The sequence below is a fragment of the Rosa chinensis genome, chromosome 4 (genome assembly GCF_002994745.2).
Source record: "Rosa chinensis cultivar Old Blush chromosome 4, RchiOBHm-V2, whole genome shotgun sequence".
NCBI classification, from domain to species: Eukaryota; Viridiplantae; Streptophyta; class Magnoliopsida; order Rosales; family Rosaceae; genus Rosa; species Rosa chinensis.
In genome coordinates, this window is record NC_037091.1 from 65,095,315 (window position 1) to 65,118,434 (window position 23,120).

The following is a 23,120-nucleotide window of genomic DNA, read 5'->3' on the forward strand; positions in this document are numbered from 1 at the left end:
AAAACCAAACAGAGAAATCTGGATATACCCAATTTCCAAGCCTTCAACTTCTTCACAAGAAAACCAATAAAACTGAGTTGCTTCAATTATCCCCAAAATCTCAAGAGTTCAGACGCTCTTTTAAATTTTCACACTACTAATCAAACTCCTCAAATTTCTGAAGATCAGAGTACACAAGAGTAAGTAGAGATTGAAAGTGAACCAAAAGACTGTATGCTAAGATGAGTAGCTTCAAGTAAACACAAAATCGAACACAGGTAATAAAATGATGGCTTGAATAGTATCTGAATGTATGTAATATCAATTATCTTTCACACAGAGAAGAGAGCAACAAATCTGAGTCTTGAATTTCCTCAATCGAAAAAGCTAGGGTTTCAATTCTTCACTTTCAACTTTCCGGATCAAATAACTGGAAATAACTTGCTTCAATCACTAAAAGTATGCTTTTGTACTAGAATTCTTCAACAAATCATTGATATATTTCACCAAATCTTGACAAAATCAAATTGCAGAACTATGAAATTGAGCTTATCTCAAGAACGATCACACAAAATCTACGGACACCGAAAAAGTAAGCTTTGCTTGAGTGGCTAGAGCTCCGACGAAGATTCCGGTTCTCCGATGATGAAACCCAGTCCCGATCAGAACCTGGCTCTTGATACCATGATAGCTTTAATAGATAAACTTGAAGAAAATTGAAAAAGAATGAAAAGAGAGAATAGGAAGGGAGAAGAAAACAGAGCTATATTACCAAAAGTGAATATGTCGAATACAAAAAAATGTGTCTATAGCTACAGTATTCTTTGTATTTATACCTATTTGGCTAATTACACTTTTAACCCATAAAGGGGTCAACAAATACACCATGGTCGTGTACGCCAACGCTCTCTGTACCCTCCTCCTTCTCCCTGATGCCTTGTTCATCTTCCACAGGTTCCTTTCTTTCTTATCATTTCGGTTATTCGATCATATATTCATATTAATGATCTTGTTAATTATTTAAGTACAAATTAACTACTGTCAGGTATTTTAATTTGCTGTTGATTACTTACTTTGTTTTTGGGGGGCGCGAATGATAATTTGCAGATCATTACCAGACCACCCTCCTCCACTTACATTCTCCATACTCTGCAGATTCTTCTTGCTTGCCTTTCTTGCGTATGTAACTCATTATACAGTCAGTACTATTTTGAAGGGTCTGGAATTAATTTTTATTTAGTTGATTAATTACTACTAAGTTTCCTTGTTTATATGCAGATGTTCAGGGCAGATATTTGGATATATTGGTATAGACTACAGCTCTCCCACGCTTGGTACCGCCATGCTTAACCTCATTCCTGCATTCACTTTCATACTTGCTCTTATTTTCAGGTCAGTATACTATATATTTGATCAAAGACTCTGATGTATATGGTGATGCATATATGGTATACATAATACAAATTTTAATTGACTATGTACATCTATACTACTATTATTAGTACTATAATTATAAACAATTAAGGAACTCAACTTTGTTTAAGTTGATATTTCGTTTCTACCGAATCACGTATTAGTTGGTGAGGACTATTGGGACAAAGAGCTTTCATGTGCCATTATTGTTGAAATTTCATATATTGGTCAGCTGTCAATTAGTGCGGTTAATTAATTTAAAACAACTAATATTAAGAACTGCATGACGACGTTAATTGTTGGAAATTAACGTGGTCTAAACCTCTAAATATTTATTATTGATTAGGATGGAAAATGTGTACTGGAGAAGGTTAAATAGTCGAGCCAAAGTTTTGGGGACCATCGTTTCAATTACAGGAGCATTTGTGGTCACATTCTACAAAGGTCCACCGATCATATTGCTAAGTGCACCTGATGAATTTCATTTCTCACCACCACAACATTCAAATTGGATTCTTGGAGGCCTTTTTTTGGCAGCTGATTCTTTCACCAGTTCCCTATGGTACATTCTGCAGGTTAACTATGATTGTGTATATATATATGCCATGTTAATCAATTACCGCTTCCAATTAAGTACTAGTTAATTAGTCCCTTAATAATTTCAAAACATTTGCAGGCATCGATCCTTCAGAAGTACCCGGCAGTTGTGTTCGTAGTCTTTTTCCAATGATTCTTCGCAACCACTCAGTCTGCGGTGTTTACTTTGGTCGCAGTTAAAGATGCAAATGCTTGGGAGTTGAGACCAGATATGGGCCTGATTGCTATCTTATATATACAGTGTAATAGTGCTTCGTCCTTCTTAAAGTTTCTATACAATTCATCGAGTGTGTGTGTGTGTACACTTGTATGTCAAAATTAATAAATTCGCTTTTTTTTTCTTTCTTTTTTCTATAGGGAATTGTTTCAACTGTTATCCGATACATTTTGATGATCAGCTGGTGCGTGTGGAAGGCTGGAGCTTTTTATTGCTCTATGTTCAAGCCTCTTGGGATCATTTTTGGCGTGATCATGGGTGTCATCTTTTTGGGAGATCCATTCTATTTTGGAAGGTAATGCTGCAGTGTATATTTGTATAATCGTATAGTTTTTTAAATGGTAAAAACTACTTATTAGGCAAGATTTCAATACATGTTAATTAGAACAACTTCGCATGCAGTTTGGTTGGTGCAGTTATAATTGTCACTGGATTTTATGGAGTGATGTGGGGAAAAGCCGAAGAAGAGAAGCTGGTGGAAAATGGTGGCCGGAAAAGTGAATCATTAGGCCAAAATAAGGTTCCTCTGCTACTATTGAGGAAAGGAATACCATATGATTTGGAGTCTTCGTTATTGGGATCTTCTGTATCATCACAAGTTAATTAAGAGATTTGTATTACTATAGTTAGTCCTATAATTATGGATAGAATTAGCATTCTTGTATAAAACGTTGTAAACCATTTTGAATGAAATGTAGATATCACATATTATTCACACTATCAAATCTCTTTATGGTATCAGAGCAATCGCTCTTGAGAACCTAGAAATCTACACAAACAAAATACCTCATGGCTGGTGACGAAGAATAGCAGGTCATTAAACACAAGAAAGACCAGAGTTCTTCCAAGACCTCAGAACCATGGAAGAATTCCAATCATCCACTTTTCCTCCATCACTCTGATCAACCAGGCGCCGTCCTAGTTTCACAACCACTGATCGAAGACAACTACACAACGTGGGTGCAATCAATGAGCATGGCACTCACCATCAAGAACAAAAAGGGCTTTATAGATGGAACTCTTATAAGGCCAACTCACAATCCTTCTGAGCCTTCAGCCAATCTTGTTGGTAACATTCCTAACTATGAGGAGCTCTCAGGAAAAGCATTTGCCCTCTCAAAAGATAATAAAAATGTAACATGGATCCTAGATAATGGGGCAAGTGACCACATAGTTTGTAATTTGGCTTTCCTCACATCTTTTCAACCTGTGCACAATCGTACAGTGAAGTTGCCTGATGGTACCACATTACATGTTTCTCACATTGGGACAGTGTCATTTTCTTCACACTTTGTCCTTTACAATGTTCTATGTGTCCCATTGTTTTACCTAAATCTCATCTCCATCAGCAAACTTGCATTTGATTCCTTTTATATCACCATATTTCTTAAACAAGTTTGTTTCATACAGGACCTTCAATCGGGGAGGATGATTGGGACAGGAACTAAAAGTGAGGGACTCTACTGTCTCAATCTGCCAAGGAACGTGCAATGTGGTTGGCACCAAAACACATGACCTATGGCATCAAAGGCTCGGACATCCATCTAGCAAAGTGTCTTTATTGTTTCCCTTTTTGCAAAATAAATCTTGCAATGCAAGTCATTGTTCCATTTGCTCTTTAGCTAAACAAACTAGAAGACCTTTTCCATTGAGTGTTTCTTCTAGTAATTCTTGTTTTGATTTGATTCATGTGGACATATGGGGTGCTACCACGTCCCATCTCTTTATGGGGCACAATATTTCTTAACCATAGTTGATGATCACTCTAGAAGCACTTGGGTTTATCTCATGCATCACAAGTTAGAAACACGAGCCCTACTCATTCACTTTGTCAACTTAGTTGAGAATCAATTTGGCAAAAGAGTAAAAATTGTTAGGAGTGACAATGGTCCAGAATTTAAATGCACACAATTTTACTCTTCCAAGGGTATTTTACATCAGACCAGTTGCATCAACACGCCCCAACAGAATGGCGTCGCTGAGCGCAAACATAGGCACTGTTGAACGTTACTCGTGCACTTCTCTTTCAATCAAACGTGCCTAAACCATATTGGAGGGATGCCATACTCACTGCTGCCTATCTAATAAATAGGACACCGACACCACTTTTGCAAGGTAAAACACCTTTTGAAACATTATTTCACAAATCACCAAACTACTCTCATTTGCGTGTTTTTGGTTGCCGTTGCTTTGTGTCTACTCATCCACTCCGGCCTAGCAAATTTGATCCACACTCTACTGAGTGTATCTTCCTTGGTTACCCTCATGGTCAAAAGGGATATAAAGTCCATAGCCTGAAAGATAAAAAAATGTTAGTCTCACGAGATGTCATCTTCTTTGAAACCGAGTTTCCTTATCAATCCAAACTCTCCACATCTTCACCTCCTGTCAGTTCTCCAACACCTCCTTAACTCTTCCCTTCTTTATCTATCTCACCTCACATTGATGACGATCAAATCTTCTCAAATCCCTCAGAATCAAATCTTGATTCTAATTCCACAACTTCCGCATATATCAATCCCACAAATCACTCGAAATCAAATCTTGATTCTAATCCCACAACTTCCGCTGATATCAATCCCACAAATCACTCAGAATCAAATCTTGATTCTAATCCCACAACTTCCACTTATATCAATCCCGCAAATCACTTGGATTTAAATATTCCACCATCTCCTTCTCCAAATACGTCACCACCAGACTTATATATCCATATCCCAAGATGCAATACCTCATGCTTCATTGCTACAACCACGAAGATCATCAAGGCCAACCAGAACTCCGACCACATTGCAAGGCTTTCATATTGAGGCAACCCTTCCTTCACGTACTGCACCATCCTCTTCCACGAGCGAGGTTCCTCCTCCAGGTACTCCTCATTCTATTGCTCATGTTTTATCCTATAATAGACTCTCTCCTACACATAAAGCTTTCACTATTAATATTACACTCGAAAAGGAACCTAGATCTTTCTCCCAGGATGTCCTTGAACCACGATGGAGAGAAGCTATGGACAAAGAGATTCAAGCTCTTTAAGAAAACAAGACATGGAGTTTAGTGTCTCCCCCCCCCCCCTAACAAGAAACCAATCGGTTGCAAGTGGGTTTACAAGATCAAACACAACCCAGATGGCACAATAGAGAGGTATAAAGCTCGTTTGGTTGCAAAATGTTATAGTCAAGTTGCAGGGATTGACTACCGCGAGACTTTTGCTTCGGTGGCCAAACTAACAACAGTTCGAGTGTTACTCAGCCTTGCAGTTCTTCACGGTTGGCATCTTCATCAACTAGATGTCAACAATGCTTTCCTTAACGGTGACCTCTATGAAGATGTGTACATGAAGTTACCTCCTGGTTTCAGACGAAAGGGGGAGAATAGAGTTTGCAAGTTACACAAATCATTGTATGGCCTCAAGCAAGCATCGAGGCAATGGTTTTTGAAACTTTCTGGTGCTCTCAAGGCTGCCAGATTCAATCAGTCTTAGTCTGATTACTCACTCTTCGTCCGACACACTCAAGGTAGATTCACAGCCTTGCTAGTCTATGTTGACGATGTTATATTGGCAGGAAACAACTTACAAGACATCATGGAGACAAAGCACTTCCTTGCAAGTCATTTCAAGCTCAAAGATATGGGTCAGTTAAGGTACTTCCTTGGAATAGAGGTGGCAAGGTCCAAGCAAGGCATTATTTTGTGCCAATGAAAGTATACATTAGAGGTCCTTGAAGATGCAAGTTTCCTAGGCGCTAAACCATCTCAGTTCCCCATTGATCAGAACTTGGTGCTAACGCAAGGTGAAGGAGTCGTGTTAAAGGATGCTTCTCAGTATCGCAGATTAGTTGGAAGGCTCATATACCTCACAATCATAAGACCAGACCTTGTATATGTTATACATATCCTAAGTCAATTTATGGATAACCCTAGACAACCTCATCTAGATGTAGCTTACAAGGTGTTGAGATATGTTAAGCAGACACCAAGACAAGGAATACTTTTGCCTTCCACCGGACAATTGGAGATCAAGGCGTATTGTGATGCAGATTGGGCACGTTACAAGGACACCAGAAGATCAACTACTGGCTACTATATTTTCTTAGGCAACGCACCCATCTCATGGAAAACAAAGAAGCAAGGAACAGTGTCTCGTTCTAGTGCAGAAGTGGAGTACAGATCTATGGCAACGACTTGCTGTGAGATTATGTGGCTTCGAAGTTTATTAAGAGATTTGAATGTTAAACATCATGCAGTAAAATTGTTCTGTGATAATCAGGCTGCCATTCATATAGCATCAAATCCCGTCTTCCATGACCGCACAAAACATATTGAGATAGATTGCCATGTTGTTCGGGAAAAAGTACAGAAGGGGCTAGTCAAAACCATGCATATTGGAATAAAGGAACAACTAGCTGACTTGTTCACCAAGCCGCTGGGTTCGAAGCAATTTTCAGCACTATTGAGCAAGTTGGGTGTAATTAACATACACTCCAACTTGAGGGGGAGTATTGAGGAAAGGAATACCATATGATTTGGAGTCTTCGTTATTGAGATCTTCTGTATCATCACAAGTTAATTAAGAGATTTGTATTACTATAGTCAGTCCTATAATTATGGATAGAATTAGCATCCTTGTATAAAACGTTGTAAAATATTCTGAATGAAATGTAGATATCACATATTATTCACACTATCAAATCTCTTTAGCTACAAAACAATGTTGAAGAGAAGCACAACTGCACAAGCATTCAGTGTAGATAGCTACTTATATCTATCTAGTAAACTTGTAGATAACAATGGCTACTTATCTATACTATTATTAAGACACTATGCCAAAAAGTTAATCATACGACAGAAAATACAGAAGCCTAATTTTCTGTCGTCTCAGTTTTTCAGACGACATAAAAATGTAACTCTGTTGTCTGAATACGCACTGAAACACACTTTTTTCATTTTGAATAGAAGGGTGGCATTCAGACAACATAATAACGTTGTTAGCTCAAGATAGAAATATACCTATAATTTTCATTCATCTGAAGCCAAGAAGGTAGTCATATTCGAAATGCCGTCAAATATATTAGAAGTAGTTCTAACAGATTGGATTGCTTCAAGGTGTGTGTTGAAAAGGAGACGCTTCAAGGCCACATAGATTCTCAAAAAATTCCAGCTTTGGATGTTCCAACGCGATGGAATTCCACGTTTTTGATGCTTGACATAGCTTTAGAGGTGAAGCCAGCTTTTGATCGGATGAGTGATGAGGAAGAAAATAAGTACAAAGACTATTTTGATGAAGATGAAGAGGTTGAGGAGGAAGAAGAGACTGAAATACAAGTTCAAAGGAAATCAGTTCAACCAAGAAAAAGAGTTGGGCCACCAGTAAAAGTAGATTGGGATAAAGTTGAAATCTTTGTGAAGTTCTTGAGGGTTTTTATGATGTGACAATGAGAATCAGTGCAACCAGACACCCCACTGCTCATAAAGCTTTTCATGACATTGTAGCAATCGAATCGGAGATTGATGCACTCTTTGTGCCTCCAGAGATGAGTGATGGAAGTGAAACTGAAGAGCTAATGATGGAGATGGCAATGAAGATGAGAGCAAAATTTAGGAAGTATTTTGGAACGATTGAAGATATGAATTAGTTGCTGTTATTTGCCCTTGTGTTGGATCCTAGGTTTAAGTTGAAAAACATTAGTCACATATGTTTAACTCATCTCCAGTTTGATGTTGCCGAAGCAAAGGCAAAGGCCAATGAAGTGAAGGAGCTGTTGGTATCCTTAACTGATCTTTATAGATCATCAAGCAATGCCTCTTCAAAGTCTAGAAGTTCTAGGAGTAGCACTACAACAAGCTGCGTCGTTTCTAACAGCACAAAAGCAACAACCACATCTTCCAAGTCCAAGTCCAAGGAGAAAATGTTCGGGAAAATGGCTGAGATGTTAGAAGGTTGGCAAAGAGCCCTAGCTGAATCAGACGAAGTCATTGTTAAGAGTGAAGTTGACAGGTATCTACTTGATCCTATGGAGAATCCCAAAGATGATGAATGGCAGCTGCTTGATTGGTGGAAGATAAACGGCTGCAAATATCCAAACCTTGCTCTTGTTGCAAGGGATGTACTTGCAATCCAAATGAGTACTGTTGCATCTGAGTCCTCATTCAGTACCAGTGGGAGAGTCATTGACCCTTTTAGGAGTTCTTTAACTCCTACAACTGTGGAAGCATTGATTTGTTTGCAAAATTGGATCAAAAAACGAGATCAATCCGACATTGAATATTATCCAAGCCTAGAAGAGCTTAAGTTTTATGAAAAAATGGAAAGAGGTATGCTTGCTGTTGATTGTTGTTTTTTTTTTTTACATGGTCTTTGACTTTCATATATTGTACATGTTGTTTCATTTGTTGCAAATGTAGCAAAGGGAAAACAAGTAGCTGTCGAAAGTGAAGATGAGCCAACAACAAGAGCTGGAACCTCCAGGTTTGCAAAAGTCTCCAAAAAAAGTGCTGCTGCCATCAAGAAAATCTAAAGGTATATCAAAAATTCAAAATGTGTGCCTTACTGCCTTTTTTTGTTTTTAGTCCTACTAAGTTTCATTGGACTCAAGTATAACTTGTATTGTTGTAATACATTGTGTCATTATCTTCCTCCACTGAATTGTCAATTGTGTATTTGTGATTTTGTGTAGGGAAAAAAATGAAAGTAGAAGAAGAGGCTGAAGAGCAGCTGCATAGCATTCAACATGGAATTGTTGATTTGTTTCTTGGCTTCTTCATTTGTTTTTAATTTGTTTTCTTTGTTGAGACAATGAGAGTTTCTGAGTTGGAGAATTGCTTATTTCAGTTATTTGCTTATTGAGTGAACTTGGTGTCTCGGTGAACTTGGTGGCTAATTGAGTATTTGAGTTAATAAATTATTGTGTTGTAACTGTTGTTGATTGTTTTATACTTTCATTATGTTTTTTTAGAGAAAATTTCAGCCCACGTCCTCAAACTATGCTGCCAAGACCAATTTGATACCCGAACTCTCAAAAGTATCAATGTGATACCCAAAGACCTATATTGGCATCAACGTGATACTTCCGTAAAAAAAATCCAACTGTTCCGTCTGTTTGCTGACGTGGCAAACAAGTCAAAAAAAAGAAGAGAAAAGACCAAAATGACCTTGATGTTAAATCTCATCACCAATTTTTTTTTTTTTAATTCTTCTTTTGGGGTCTGCTTCTTCTTCGAGCTCGGTGGTTAGATGCCGAGAAATTGAAGAGGATGGGTTGGGTTGGCGTTGACGGCGGCGGCAGAGGTGGAGGGTGACAGGAGAAGTGGAGTTCGGCAGGGATCGGGAGTTGGGGTTGGCGGCGAGGTTGAGGCGGGACTTGAGGGAGGGGTCGCGGTCGATAAAGGCGGTTGACTTGATGAAAGAGCTTGCATCACCAATCCCGGTGAAAAGAGATCGATGCTCAGTAGGTGCCTCATGGGATTTCACTTCCAACCCCAGTAATTTCGCTAGCGTTTACTGCAATTCCGACAAGGTTATTTGCTCCTCTTGCATTTACACCAATCCCCAGATGAGGAGCTTGCTGACTCCGAATCAGTGCGAGGCGTCGATGACGTTGGTCTGGATTTGGAGGTTGAGGGCAATGAAGTCAGCCGAGTGGTGTTGGTGGCGCGGATGCGAGGATTAAGAATTGGGGCGGCGAGGATTACGAATTGGGGCTTTTCGGTGGCGAAGAAGGACTCAACGTCGTTTTAGCGCATGAGGTCAAGGTCGAGGTCGGTGTGGGTGCGGAGGACGAGGTTGGTGAAACCTAAGGACTGGAGCTTGCGGACGATCGTGAAGCCGACCAGTTTGTAACATTTCTTTTGGACTCAAGATTGATTCATGAATCATTTTGCAATTTCTTCCAAAATGTTCTCTTTCACTTAATTGCTACTCAGCCCTTTTCATTTCGTTTGGTTGTTGTTCCTATCATGTAATGTCGTCATTAATCCATAGGAGTGCGAGGGAGATGGATTTGTAGCAGGAATTGGAGAGGATATCGGCGGCGTTAGTGATGGTTTGGGTGATGGAGAAGGAGAGGAGAGAGAGGAGGAGGAGAGAGAGAAGAAGAAGAAGAGTCAGGTTGAAGAAGAAGAAGAAGCCATTTTTCTTTCATATCTTGGGAGAGAGTCACCATCATCGTCGAACTGGTCTTGGGCAAGAAAATCCCTGAAGAAGAAGAAGAAAAAGAAATGAAAAGAAAAAAAAAATGAATTTAAAAAAAAAAAAAGAGGGTAAAAAGTCCATTTTGCCCTTTTTTTGGCCCACATGCTTGCCACGTCAGCAAATAGACGGAGCCGTTGGAGATTTTTAACGGAAGTATCACATTGATATCAAAATATGTTTTTGGGTATCACATTGATACTTTTGAGAGTTCGGGTATCAAATTGGCCTTGGCAGCATAGTTTGGGGACGGTACCTGAATTTTTCTTGTTTTTTTAATACCTTCCTGGTTTGCTGCACGTGGATTGAGATTTGAGAATAAGTAGGCCCTAAGAATGAGAAATGAAGAGCAGCTTTTATACTTTTATTTGCAAGCTGCAACATTGCAGAAATGCATAATGGAAATGCATAAACGTTTTATAAATTTATAGTCTTTCATCTTTATTTGTTGCTAGTAGCCTAGTATTGCAGATTTGCAGATTTGCAGGTTGCAATTCTCAAGTCTCAACTTCTCATTGTGTTCTCAACTTCTTACTTCTCATTGCAGATTTGCAGTATTTATAGTTTTATACTTTTATACTTGTGTAGTTGTGTTGTATACTTGTATATCCTTGATGTTTACTTGTTTACTCTTGGATTTTTGAACTTTTGATGCCAAGCATGTTTTAAACAGCTTTAAAGTTTAAACAGCAGCAAGCTAAAATGCAGGACAGTTTCAAGCAGCATCAAGCAGTAGGACAGTTTTGGTGCCAAAATGCAGTACTTCTGCTAACTCTGTCATGAACCGAAAGCCCGGAGGAACCGGCCCGGATATTCTCGATCCAGGTTTAGGTCGATCCCGATGTTCTACATGTCGAAGCCCAGCCCGAACTTCCTCTCCCGGTCCCGGTCCCTTTAAAAACAGTGTCGGTCTGGGACCGTGCCCAGCCCTAGTTTCTCCAAAGTAAAACAACAAAACAAACAAACAGTAAAGTAAAATGAGAAGTTTTACTATGCGATGCGCGCATAGTATACACACAGAAAACGTGCATGTTAAAAGTAGCATTTCTCTCGTGGATACCATAACCATGAGGAATTCCTGAGTCATTTGTTTAGAGATTGTCCCAAAGTATGTCATATTTGGAATAGGATCATCTGTTTTCACAGTATGCAAAGGGCCATGGTGTTGGATTGGGGTGCTTGGCTTGCTGCTAATACCCATTGCTCCAAGAGATGCTATGGTGATAACCAATGGTGTATTGTCTTCTTCTTTACATGTTGGTATATTTGGAAGTGGAGGAATAAAGGGGTGTTTGAGGAAAACTTCCAATGGCCACTGCTTCCGTTGAAGATTATCACTAACGCTGTTACTGAATGGTCTTTAGCCCAAGCCAAACCACCTGATTCAAATGTGAGGTCTGTTATTGATTTAAAATGGTCAAAACCTGATGTAGGATGGGTAAAACTCAATGTTGATGGAGCTAAATCCAATTCTGGTAACATTGGTGCTTGGGGGTGTGCTTAGAGATCAGAATGGAACCTAGATAAAAGGTTTTTCTTCATACATGGGATATGGCAAAGTCATTGAGGCTGAGGCTTGGGGGATGCTTCTTGGTTTGCAGATGGCTTATCAATTGAATATCCCTAAAATTATAGTTGAATGCGATTCAGAATTTATTGTTCAGTTGTTGAACAATGGTGTTGATAACCTTCATCCTCTTAAGACTGTTATCGATAGCTGCTTACAAATGAAAGCTGGATTTGAAGAATGCACATATCGAGAAGTTAACATGGTTGCAGATGTGCTATCTAAGTGTAGTTTGGACACTGACATAGGCACTATCTACAAGGAGCAACATCCTCCTCAAGTTATCAATGTCTTCCTTGATGATTTGAGTGAAGTTCCTAGATCTAGGAAAGTTTGTAATGCCTTAAGTTAGTGTTCTAGTTTTTGGGTCTTTTTAGGCCCCCATCTTACCAAAAAATAAAAAATAGCGAATAAATTGCATAAGTTAAGGTTAATGGTGTGATTTCTGAAACAAACTCCGGCGGCTGTGTCCAATGATATGTATGCAATAATAAAATGATATAAAAAAAAACATAAACAACTAGTAGATACATGGAATTGGGTCGTCGACTCCCGAGAACAGTGTGTTAATCTCCAGCTACGTTCGAACCAAGTCCACTTGTTGTCTCAAAAACCGAAACTCTGCAGCTCTGGAATTTCAAAGGATCGGAAGACAGAAACAGATTATGGCGAAGATTGCAGCACTACCAATAGTGGGGATGGTCTTAGCTGAGTGTGCCCAAGCTGGGTTAATGATAGTAAGCAAAGCAGCCATGTCTACTGGTATGAACAACCTCATCTTTGTCGGCTACTCCAACGCTCTTGCCGCTTTTGTTCTTCTCCCAACTTCTCTATTCTTTCACAGGTAACTTGAACCTCACTCTTTCTGAAATACCCAGAAATTAAACATAATTGATGGCAGCAAGTGTCACCAAGTTGATTCCTTTCTTTGTTTTTGTGCTCTTAATTGGCAGATCAACAGACCGGCCTCCGATCACTTTCTCTATTCTCTGTTGGTTCTTCTTGCTTGGTCTACTTGGGTTAGTTGATATTTTCGTTTGTGATGAAATCCCATGCATGTTGGACATTCAATCAAAGATTGCAGCTTTGGGGTTGGTGGTGGGTTTGATTTGAAATGTGTTTTTACAGGTGTATAGCTCAGTTGATTGGGTATGCTGGGATTAATTACAGCTCTCCTACTCTTGGCACGGCTATGCTCAACCTTATTCCAGCTTTCACTTTTGTACTTGCAGTTATATTCAGGTTTTGCCCTCCTCTTATGTCTTTGGTGTAAAATGTTGTAGCTTGTTTTTCTATTCTATTAGGAGAATTGAGCATACATTGGAAGAAACCTTCATGGAGATTGAGAATCAAGGTTATTTTCTTGTTTTGGAATGTGATCATCACAGTTGTTTTATCTTGTTAATGTGTTTTAGATTAGTTTTTATGGATGAGTTGGTTTCATTGTGTTGTATGCATGAAATTTCAGACATTGTAGTATGCTCTTAAGAGAATTGTTTAGAATAACTAGTGTAAATACGAAATAGTTTAGTTATCTCGTTATATTGTAGTATGCTGATGAGCTTTCTTTCATTCCAGATAAGAGTTCTTCAATGCATTTTTGAGTCACTTTCACAGTGCCACCCAATTCTAAATAATTCAATTGGGTGATTTCAGAATGGAAAAAATTGATGGGAGAAGCTGCAGTACCCTAGCTAAAACCTTGGGAACAATAGTTTCAATATCAGGGGCTTTCATTGTGACTCTTTACAGGGGACCCCCACTTCTGATGACAGCCTCAGTTGATTTATTGTCTCACAATCAACTTTTCTTGCCACAGTCGAATTGGGTCATTGGAGGAATGCTCCTTGGGTTTCATTGTGTGGTGGCTGCAGCATTTCTTATCATACAGGTGAAATCTGTAAAATTTGATACCCTCACGAAACTGTGGAAGTTGGAGAATTATGATTATTTACTATGCGTTTTCTGTATTTCAGGCTTCAGTATTAAAAAAATACCCAGCAGAGCTCATTATAGTCTTTTACTATTGCTTCTTTGTGGCTATTCAATCTGTAGTGGTGTTGTGGTTTGTGGAAAGAGACTTAAGTGCTTGGGCCTTAAACCCTAAGTTAAGGTTGTTTGCGGTTCTATACTCAGTAAGTAGATAAACTAAATTGACGACGGTATGATACTCACTTTGAAACTTACTCAAACTTTCAGTGATACTATTTCAGGGAGTTTTTGGCTCAGCGTTCCAGGTTGGTGTATCTACATGGTGTCTTAACAGGACAGGGCCAGTTTTTGTATCTATGTTCAAGCCTTTAGGGATTGTAGTTGCAGTTGCCATTGGTGTTATCTTCTTGGGGGATACTTTCTACCTTGGAAGGTAGAGTTCATATCTTTTTTGTGTTTTGGCTTTACTACCATGTCTAAATGTTTGTGGTTGAGAGGCATTAAATTTGTTTATGTTGAAAAATTAAAAAGGTTATTTCAGCATCATACTTTGCACTTTCTGAATGCTCCAGTTTGATAGGAGCAATTGTAATTGTCACTGGATTTTACTCTGTGATATGGGGCAAAGCCAATGAGGAGAAGATGGATGATGATGCACGGGCAAGGAGTTTGGCATCAAAGAAACAACGGATTCCATTACTGCAAAACATTATTGAAGAAATCTAGAAGTTTTAACAGCATATACTTTGTAAGGTCTCTCCTGCCAAACAAATGGGTACCCTCCCTCTGTCGTTTTTTGTCTTGGTTCTTTTGAAATGCCACCCTTTCCACCATTCTGAAAGATTGGTATAGGTTGTGGGAATTATTTTGTTCAGGCCCATTGATGAGAATAAGAAATGGCAGTAATGCAGGGAACTTGGGCCTAACCATTTGTTATAGTCTAACTCAGGCCAATCATTTGGCACCAAAAGTTCCTTTTTCTTCTCTTATTCTCAGATTGTTGGTGTTACTGAGAATAATTGCAAGTTTAATGGTATGGTGCATCATCATGAGAAGCACGGTGTGCCCAATACCATACTAACAAAGTATATATGATTTCTTTGTATAATTTAGATAAGTCTATGGGGGGAATTCTCATCTTAAAGGTCAATGTAAGCTGTCGCCTTAAACAATTTGTCGCCTCATTTCATGAGGAGACAGCTTTATTGCCTTGCCATTAATCAACCTTTTGAACGACAAGGGTCTACTATGATTTGTAGGCAATTTGAGAATGAACTGGTAGTTATATTTTAATTGTCAATGATCTGGTAGTTCTATCTTAATTTGAATTTTCTTCTGTATTATCCAGCAGTCGAGTCATGCATAGGCGTAATATGGATATTTATGAACATGGGGAGCATTATCAAGATCAAAGATATCAGCATGAGTTTCCACTTTCCAGGGTCAAACATCAAAGCTGTCTTGAGAGCAACAGTTATGTGGAAAGCAGCTCTGGTTTGGAAGTGAAACCTACTCTTGCTCTTCAGGTTCAGAATCTAGATGCATGATCTCCTTCTTCATAGTTGTAATCATAAGTGAATTAATACTTTATAGTAAACTAGTAAGGCTTAAGAGTAGGGAAGGATTGCAAGTTCTTGAAGAACATATTTTTCCTCTGTATAATTGTGACGTGTATATGTTGACTTGTGCTGTTGAATCAATTGAAATATGTCCCTATATTGCTTTTGAGCTTGAGATTGTCATAAAACCAACATCAGGAGAGGTCAATTATGCAATGGACCTGCACATTCAATCAGACTCTTGTTCTGGAATTTGGAAATACGTTAAAATTTCTCCCAGGATTATGACTCGGCCCACTGAGTATGAAATAAAAAGTAATTAGGGTAGAATTAGTGTTTTTTTGGCAGCAACTTTGGGAATTCGCCTCGCAGTTACAAATGACTCGACTGGACTAGCCTATTTATATGAAGTCACTAACTGTCAACGAAATTCTACATCAAATTATCATTACCAGCACTAAGAATCGAACTGACCAAAGTCCAAAACTGAGATTAACCTCATCCAAGAATTTAGGAAACTAACAAGCAGCAGAAACCTTTGTGACTTTGTCCTATCCCACGTCTCTCTGGTCTCCCTATCATTTTCATTTTGCAAAGAAATAATAATGCAAAGCACTAATATCCGAGTAGCAACTTCTCAGCTTCACCACTCCATGAAGGGTTACCGCCCCTCCCATCCCTTCCATATATATCTTACGAGTCTACAACACCCCGCAAGCCTCTTCTTTCTTACAGTTCTATATTTAAGCTTGCCAGGTGGTTAATACGTTTATATATTGATGTAGACTTATAAGACAAAACAACTGAGGAAATGATGATGGGGATCATTATGAGAAGTGTTAAGCTTGTAGAAATGTTGCCGTTTTCGGTGATGGTGGTTATGGAAGGTTGTACAATTTTGTTAACAATCTGGGCTAAAACCTCCATGACAGAATATGACATGAGCCCTTTTGTGTTTGTTGTCTATACTCATGTTCTATCCTCGATCATCCTCCTCCTATATTCTTTCGTCTTTCACTGCAAGTATAGGCTCTGATCTCTCCTCTTTCTGCTCTCAGCTTTTCGTTTAGTTGTAACATCTTAGTTTGTATAACTTTGCAGAAATACAAGTGCTACACAACAACCACTCTTCTCCTTCGGTCTCTTTGTTCGATGCTTCCTCTTGGGTTTAACAGGGTTTGTACTTTCTTTCTCTTCCTCTAACACACATATTTGCTCAGATACAGTATACAAAACTCCACTGCTGAATCCATGGATTCTCTAGTTGACCAAACCCAAGTTTAGAATATTCAGGTATGCAGGTGGCCTTAGTATTCTATGAGTTGAAGGGCAAGGTTGTAAATGACCAACACATTAATCAATAAGTCATTTGTTACCAAATGTCATTTAATTCTATATAGTTTGGTGATTCATACTTGTTTGTGTTTTGTTTTGTAGGATAGCTGTATCTCAAAACCTTGCATTTCTTGGCTTAAGTTACAGTTCTCCAATTCTAGTGTGTGCCATGGGCCTAATGCTACCTACTTTTTCCTTCTTGCTCTCTATCATCCTCAGGTTAGTTATTTCATTTCTGTCCTCAACTACTCCAATCTCTCATCTTTTTGATGACTTCATTTTCATCTATACTATTATAACCTATAGAACTGTAATTTTAAGGAGGACAAAGACAGATTGGAGAAGCTCAAGCTTCCAAGCCAAAGTAGTTGGCACTATAATATCAATCATGGGGGCAATAGTAGTTGAACTCTACAAGGGTCCATACATAAGACCATCTTCAGTTTTGTCCTCGTCTTCATACTCGGTCTTATTTCAGAAAGCAGGACAATATTTGGTCTTCTCCTCACCAGCAACAGAACATTGGGTTCTTGGTGGAATTTTATTGGCAGGAGCCTCTATATCTGTCTCAGTATGGAACATCATTCAGGTAATTCAATTCAATCTCTCCCAAACAACATTCCATTTTAAATCTTCCATTAATTCATTGACTATATATTGAAGTACCTGTTCTGCTGCTTTTTATATGGTTTAATCAGATAGGAACTATGAAACTATATCCGGAAGTGGAAGTAATGGAAGTGGTATCATATTATAGCTTGCTTGGGACTATCCAATGTGTTATATTCTCTTTATTCATAGAAAGAAGCCTAAGTGTTTGGAAATTAAAGCTCAACATGGATCTCCTTCTCATTGTTTTAACAGTAGGTAACTAAGCAGGCCCATTGGCCACATTGTTTAACATAACAATACCGGTTAGAACATACTAAAGTTATATGTATGTATGCTGTAGGCATGTTTTGGGGGTCTAGTTCGAAGCCGGGTTCACAACTGGTGCATAAACATGAAGGGGACACATTATGTGCCAATGTTCAAACCATTTGGCATTGTTTTCGCCACCATTTTCGGTGTCAGCTTATCGGCTAATAATCTTCATTATGGAAGGTAATTTTTTGTGTTTTGATCTTTCGTCATAAAACAAAGCAAGACAGAGATCGAAATCTCTTTACTTTTCCAGCTATTTACTCGATAGATACATGATTAGGAAGGCGAATCAGTATCGTTCAAATGCTTTTATAGACATCAATTTTTGTACTGAATAAAGAGTATGGCTGCAGTGTGTTAGGAGCAGTGGTGACCGGAGTAGGGTACTTTACTATAATGTGGGGGCAGATCAAAGAAGATGAAGATGAACAATGTGTTAATCATAATGATCAGAGCCATCTGGAATCTGCAAATTCTGAAGCCAAGGTCCCTCTCTTGGAAGAAGAAATCGGTGTATAGATTAATCTCAATTAGACTAGATGAAAGCTCAATTGAAGGCTGCTATGTATGAAAATTTTCACTGGCAAGGCTCATTATTCACATCTCTTATCACAAGTTACAGATATTGAACAACAACGGAGGATCAATTCTCCAATTACAGAATATTTATCCAGACAGTGAATCAATTCGTATCGTATATATTGCAGTTGCATTTTTTTTTTTTTGGCAATATATTGCAGTTGCATTTGCAGAAGAACTTGGACATCAACTCATCAAAGCTTTTTGATGATTTACAAGGAAAGATGGATATTTTTCTGTGAATATGGCTGTATAGTTTGTAATTGTATATAGTTTGGGTGTATTGAGAGAAAATTTCATTTATGGAAGATTGCATAAGGTGTCTAAAAACATGTACTCTACACTGGGGGTAACTTGAAGTTCTCTGTTTTTACACTCTTACCAAATGGTATAAAGTAAATTGTCATGGTTTCAATGAATAAATTGTGGTACATAAATATGAATATGACATATCAAAGAAGAACTGAGAGCTTCAGATTGGTTGGTAAGGGAAAGAAGACAGTCTTAATTATACTCTCATAATATGGAGAAGCTAGATGCAGATTGTGGAGCCAGGAAGGCACAGAGTATGCATATTTACTCAGAGCAGTGAAGATGGTAGTGGTGTTTTTAGTTTTTACTGAAAATCATAATGGGCCAATCAATGATCAGCTCCAGTACTTGGCCCACGCTGGATATCATCTTAAATAGTTTTACCAGCTAGAGGTCCCACGACAATAGCCCAACACCTTAAAACATGCGTGGAGAAAGATGGGAAAACAAAATCCTTAAAAAATTCATAATTCGTTAAGTCAATGCTATTTTTTGTTTTAACAAAAGAAGAAAAAGCCTTTTTTTTTTTTAGTAATTCAATGTTGTGAAAAATAATTGAACTCGATATCTCAAGTGAAAAGTATTTATGATTCAATAGTACGTCATTAAAAAAAAAAGATTATAAAATAAGTAAAAAAAAGAAGAAGAAGAAGAAATGGTAGAACTAATGATATAGATTTGAATTTCTTTGTATTTATCAATATTTGTTCTTATATATAGTTTACAATAAATGTGATCTGGGTCGGTAGGTATGAGCCGGATAACAAATTAATTATTTTGATATATGAGATGACTCGTGGAAAGTCCATATTCGTTTTCTGTGTGCTATATTGTCAATATTGGTAGCTCTTAGTATTGATCGAATTTGAATTTGAGATCTCCAAGTGTGTGACAATTAAGTAGGTCTTAATCACAATGTTGGAGATGTGATCCAAATCTTAACCCTCCAAGTTAATTATGAAAATAAAACATCGGCATATTATGTTGTTTTGATGGGAATCAAAAATTCATTTTCACTCACGAAATATGTGTTGTTTTGATGAGATTCAAAAATTCATGATGGATACCTACTTAATTAGTCATTATTTGATATCATATCTAGGTTTGACACTGAATGAATATATACTTTTAGTATTTGAATATCAGTTATTGATACATTAGAATGATTAGATCGGAGAGAAGGTGATCATAACTCTAGGATTTTGCTCCTCGTTGCTTTTTGTATTTGAGAGACTTTTGTCCTTATAGATCAAGTATCCTTACCTTAGATGCTTTGATTATAAAATTAATATAAATATAACCTTAATGCATGGTGACACACATAAGAGTTCAGCTCATCACTTTATTTATTTTGGCCAAATTTATATAACTCATAATTAGGAAAAGTGCCCCAAACTTCAAAGCTTAATTTGGCCATGCATTACAAATGCCCACTAATATTGAAGCAATTATAAGTGATCAATGAGCGAGGACATAGGCATCGAGCTCTTGAAAGTTCTTGATAGCAAAGTCCTTGATGATGCTTGGCTCTGGAACCTGCTCGTGAGCTTTCTCATACTCGCACGACCACTTCACCAAGCTCCCCCCTCCTTCAGCTCCCTTGGAAATCACGGTCAGGATGCACTTGAAGCTCTGGTAGTACTTGAGCAGATCACCGTCGATCACCCGGTAGGCTACCGCCTTATTAGCTTCATCAACCATTTCGATCGTCTCCTTCGACACCTTCACAATCGGAGAACCTGCACATGCATTATCGATCACACATTCGAGTATGTAGAACATGTATAACGGCTACGAGATGTCAGAGTATTCGACAAGATCGACAACATTTCGATCGTGATATACTTTACCTTCAGAGTATGTTATCAGGCGAACGGATCCAACAGCCTTGCCATCGCCTTCGAGGACATCGATGCTCTTGTAGTCATGAGGGAAAGCCTTGGGAAAGACTTCGGTCGAGTCCCTGAGGCTTACCCAGAACTTCTCCGCCGGAGATTTCACCTCGACTTCCACATGAAGCTTTCCAACGTCTGAAGCCATTGTCAAGAATCGAAGGAAAGGAAATACAGTAATGGATAGATGAGTAGAGGGAGAGAGAGAGAGTTGCCTGCTGAGATAGTATTAAGGTAGGGTCATGTATATATAGTACTTAGTAGGGAGGACTTAAATGGAGTAGGAGTGAGTTCAACTACCACTTTAAGAGCCTCCGTAAGAAATTCACCGCCAGAATTAATACCATCACCGCATCACATGCATGTACGATCCACCGCCTGCAATGGGAGTTGATCGATACGACGGGCCCAATCACTTAATTTGTACAGCGAGTGCTACGTGCTTTTGTCTATAGATACGCACATTTCTTTTTCCCAATATTGCTATATATATATATAGATTCATTGGTATTTTAAGTTTTTCAATGATTTTTTGAAGGAAAGAGGTCAAACTTGTATTCAGAATTAGCAAGCACTATAAAAATAATTCACTTTTAATACATAAACATCAAACGGTTGATTTGTGGTAATGTAATCGAAAAATATCTTCATAAATGGTGTATGAAATTTAGGCGATTCTATATTTTGGTATACCAACTTTCATAACTATTAGAATGGTGTATCAAGTTTGCTCAAATATTTCATTTTGGTGTACGCCGTTAAATTTTCAGTTATCTTTGCCAAAAAAAAAATTATGTTATCTTTCCTTTAGCTTTGTCAGTTTTTTTTTTTTTTGTAAAGATAATGGAAAATTTAACGGCGTATACCAAAATGAAAGATTTGAGCAAACTTGATACACCATTCTGATAGTTATGAAAGTTGGTACACCAAAGTGTAGAATCGCCTAAAATTCATACATCATTCGTGATGTTTTCCCTATATATATATATATATATATATATATATATATATATATATATATATATATATATACAGATCCGATCCAGAGCGGAGCTCCGCTTTGAAATTAAAGTGTGAAGTTCGAGTTTTCGGTCACTTTTCGGTCGCATATCCACATCTCGACCGTTCAGTTTTTAGGTACTAGTGTATAGATCATCTCTGCAAATTTTCAACCAAATTGATGATCGTTAAGGTATCTAACTCGCTTAAACCAATGGACGGACTGAATCTGTCAACCTGAACTGTACTAGCTTTAAGGCAGTTATCAATGCCTTAACGATCATCATTTTGGCTGAAAATTTGCAGAGACGATCTATACACTAGTACCTAAAAACTGAACGGTCGAGATGTGGATATGCGACCGAAAAGTGACCCAAAACTCGAACTTCACACGTTAATTTTCAAAGCGGAGCTCCGCTCTGGATAGGATCTGTATATATATATATATATATATATATATATATATATATATATATATATATATATATATAGAGGGCTTCCACTAAGGGATCCCTTTTTTTGGTCTTTTATAGGGATATGCATTATACCAACTTTAGATCATATTTTCACATCTTACCCGTTCAGTTTTTAGGTCCTAATGTATAGATCACTTCTGCTAATTTTCAGTCAAATTGGTGATCATTAAGGTATCCAAAACTGCAATTTACACGAACGGACCGAATCTGTCGAACCGGAACCATTCGTGTTTATAATGGTAAATTGCAGTTTTGGTTACCTTAACGATCATCAAATTTGCTGAAAATTTGCAGAAGTGATCTATACATTAGGACCTAAAAACTGAACGGTTAAGATGTAAAAATATGATCTAAAAATTAGTATAATACCTATCCCTATAAAAGACCAAAAATAGGGATCCCTCACTAGAAGGGCCCTATATATATATGGATTCATAGGTATTTTAAGTTTTTCAATCATTTTTTGAAGGAAAGAGGTCAAACTTGTATTCAGAATTAGCAAGCACTATAAAAATAATTCACCTCTAATACATAAACATCAAACGGTTGATTTGTGGTAATGTAATCGAAAAATAGCTCTCCCAAACCATTGATTAAAAAGTCTTCATGAAGTTCTTATTTTAGTGGTCTTCATTTTACTTATACGAGCGTATATAAAACCAGGATAAATTGAGATAGAAGAGATATCATGAAATTAATTGTCCTAAAAGTAATTTTATTAACCAACATGTAACAATATATACACAACCTAAGATATTGTTTTGCTATTTTACTTATTTATTTATATTTAAATCTTTGAAGTGTCCTCTTTGTCAATATGATGATGATAGGATTTCATACCACCTAAAAACCTTTTCCATTAAAAGAAATTAGATTTCAACTAATTAAGTTGGAAGTAGGGGAAATGAAGCAGGAAGTAGACGTTTGAAGTGTGAGGCACCAGAAATAGTTGCTCCATAATGCACAACCACTATGAACCGGCATACACTGATATGATCTTCTCTCCATTAATTAAACAGTCCTTTCAAAAAAAAAAAAACTAAATACAGTCAATGGAGAAGAGAACTCCTAATCAAATGTGAGCTTAATTAAAATTACTAGATGTGTTCAATTGTCTTTGCTAATAGTAGGTATACTCAACTTAATTTCCG

The 23,120-nt window shown here is 37.8% G+C and overlaps 5 protein-coding genes across 12 annotated transcripts; 4 read left to right on the forward strand and 1 right to left on the reverse strand.

Annotated features, from left to right (window-relative positions):
* Positions 1-865: 865 nt before the first annotated feature.
* Positions 866-3,045, forward strand: LOC112199774 (WAT1-related protein At3g28050). Its single transcript, XM_040518835.1, has 8 exons — positions 866-933; positions 1,087-1,158; positions 1,258-1,371; positions 1,739-1,967; positions 2,069-2,100; positions 2,199-2,229; positions 2,347-2,501; positions 2,609-3,045. Exons 1-8 carry the CDS (start codon positions 866-868, stop codon positions 2,811-2,813), a joined length of 906 nt encoding a protein of 301 aa, XP_040374769.1. The 3' UTR covers positions 2,814-3,045.
* An 8,893-nt stretch (positions 3,046-11,938) lies between these two features.
* Positions 11,939-12,313, forward strand: LOC112199775. Its single transcript, XM_024340744.1, has one exon. The coding sequence runs from the start codon at positions 11,939-11,941 to the stop codon at positions 12,311-12,313; it is 375 nt and encodes a 124-aa protein (XP_024196512.1).
* Positions 12,314-12,419: 106 nt separating this feature from the next.
* On the forward strand, positions 12,420-15,621 carry LOC112195887 (WAT1-related protein At3g28050). 6 transcript variants are annotated; one of them, XM_024336116.2, is made up of 8 exons: positions 12,420-12,805; positions 12,915-12,980; positions 13,090-13,203; positions 13,618-13,852; positions 13,938-14,096; positions 14,175-14,326; positions 14,466-14,668; positions 15,245-15,621. In XM_024336116.2, exons 1-7 carry the CDS (start codon positions 12,627-12,629, stop codon positions 14,617-14,619), a joined length of 1,059 nt encoding a protein of 352 aa, XP_024191884.1. In that variant the 5' UTR covers positions 12,420-12,626; the 3' UTR covers positions 14,620-14,668; positions 15,245-15,621. The 6 variants fall into 6 exon arrangements, with proteins under 6 accessions (XP_024191884.1, XP_024191886.1, XP_024191885.1 ...); XM_024336118.2 differs by having other exon boundaries at positions 14,466-14,646; XM_024336117.2 differs by having other exon boundaries at positions 14,466-14,641.
* A 180-nt stretch (positions 15,622-15,801) lies between these two features.
* LOC112198486 (WAT1-related protein At1g70260) lies at positions 15,802-18,408 on the forward strand. Of its 3 annotated transcripts, none has more exons than XM_040519216.1 (7): positions 15,803-16,475; positions 16,554-16,628; positions 16,890-17,006; positions 17,094-17,376; positions 17,486-17,650; positions 17,740-17,891; positions 18,065-18,408. In XM_040519216.1, the coding sequence occupies exons 1-7, from the start codon at positions 16,264-16,266 to the stop codon at positions 18,228-18,230; spliced, it is 1,170 nt and encodes a 389-aa protein (XP_040375150.1). In that variant the 5' UTR covers positions 15,803-16,263; the 3' UTR covers positions 18,231-18,408. The 3 variants fall into 3 exon arrangements, with proteins under 3 accessions (XP_040375151.1, XP_040375150.1, XP_024195380.1); XM_024339612.2 differs by having other exon boundaries at positions 15,806-16,475; positions 17,109-17,376; XM_040519217.1 differs by lacking the exon at positions 17,486-17,650 and having other exon boundaries at positions 15,802-16,475.
* A 1,507-nt stretch (positions 18,409-19,915) lies between these two features.
* On the reverse strand, positions 19,916-20,735 carry LOC112196506 (MLP-like protein 423). The gene is made up of 2 exons (XM_024336864.1): positions 20,453-20,735; positions 19,916-20,341 (listed from the first exon to the last, which is right to left on the reverse strand). Exons 1-2 carry the CDS (start codon positions 20,640-20,642, stop codon positions 20,061-20,063), a joined length of 471 nt encoding a protein of 156 aa, XP_024192632.1. The 5' UTR covers positions 20,643-20,735; the 3' UTR covers positions 19,916-20,060.
* Positions 20,736-23,120: the final 2,385 nt, after the last annotated feature.

What these genes read in the sequence shown, in the direction of transcription:
- LOC112198486 (XM_040519216.1), top strand. Translation starts at nt 16,264, where the DNA reads ATGATGATGGGGATCATTATGAGAAGTGTTAAGCTTGTAGAAATGTTG. An exon ending in TTCCTCTTGGGTTTAACAGG is followed by an intron (nt 16,629 to 16,889) that starts GTTTGTACTTTC and finishes TTTGTTTTGTAG; the next exon opens with GATAGCTGTATCTCAAAACC. An exon ending in AATAATCTTCATTATGGAAG is followed by an intron (nt 17,892 to 18,064) that starts GTAATTTTTTGT and finishes GTATGGCTGCAG; the next exon opens with TGTGTTAGGAGCAGTGGTGA.
- LOC112195887 (XM_024336116.2), top strand. Translation starts at nt 12,627, where the DNA reads ATGGCGAAGATTGCAGCACTACCAATAGTGGGGATGGTCTTAGCTGAG. An exon ending in ACTTCTCTATTCTTTCACAG is followed by an intron (nt 12,806 to 12,914) that starts GTAACTTGAACC and finishes CTTAATTGGCAG; the next exon opens with ATCAACAGACCGGCCTCCGA. An exon ending in GATACTTTCTACCTTGGAAG is followed by an intron (nt 14,327 to 14,465) that starts GTAGAGTTCATA and finishes TGAATGCTCCAG; the next exon opens with TTTGATAGGAGCAATTGTAA.
- LOC112199775 (XM_024340744.1), top strand. Translation starts at nt 11,939, where the DNA reads ATGGGATATGGCAAAGTCATTGAGGCTGAGGCTTGGGGGATGCTTCTT.
- LOC112196506 (XM_024336864.1), bottom strand. Translation starts at nt 20,642, where the DNA reads ATGGCTTCAGACGTTGGAAAGCTTCATGTGGAAGTCGAGGTGAAATCT. An exon ending in CCTGATAACATACTCTGAAG is followed by an intron (nt 20,342 to 20,452) that starts GTAAAGTATATC and finishes ATGCATGTGCAG; the next exon opens with GTTCTCCGATTGTGAAGGTG.
- LOC112199774 (XM_040518835.1), top strand. Translation starts at nt 866, where the DNA reads ATGGTCGTGTACGCCAACGCTCTCTGTACCCTCCTCCTTCTCCCTGAT. An exon ending in CCCTATGGTACATTCTGCAG is followed by an intron (nt 1,968 to 2,068) that starts GTTAACTATGAT and finishes AAACATTTGCAG; the next exon opens with GCATCGATCCTTCAGAAGTA. An exon ending in CAGAAGTACCCGGCAGTTGT is followed by an intron (nt 2,101 to 2,198) that starts GTTCGTAGTCTT and finishes AGTTGAGACCAG; the next exon opens with ATATGGGCCTGATTGCTATC.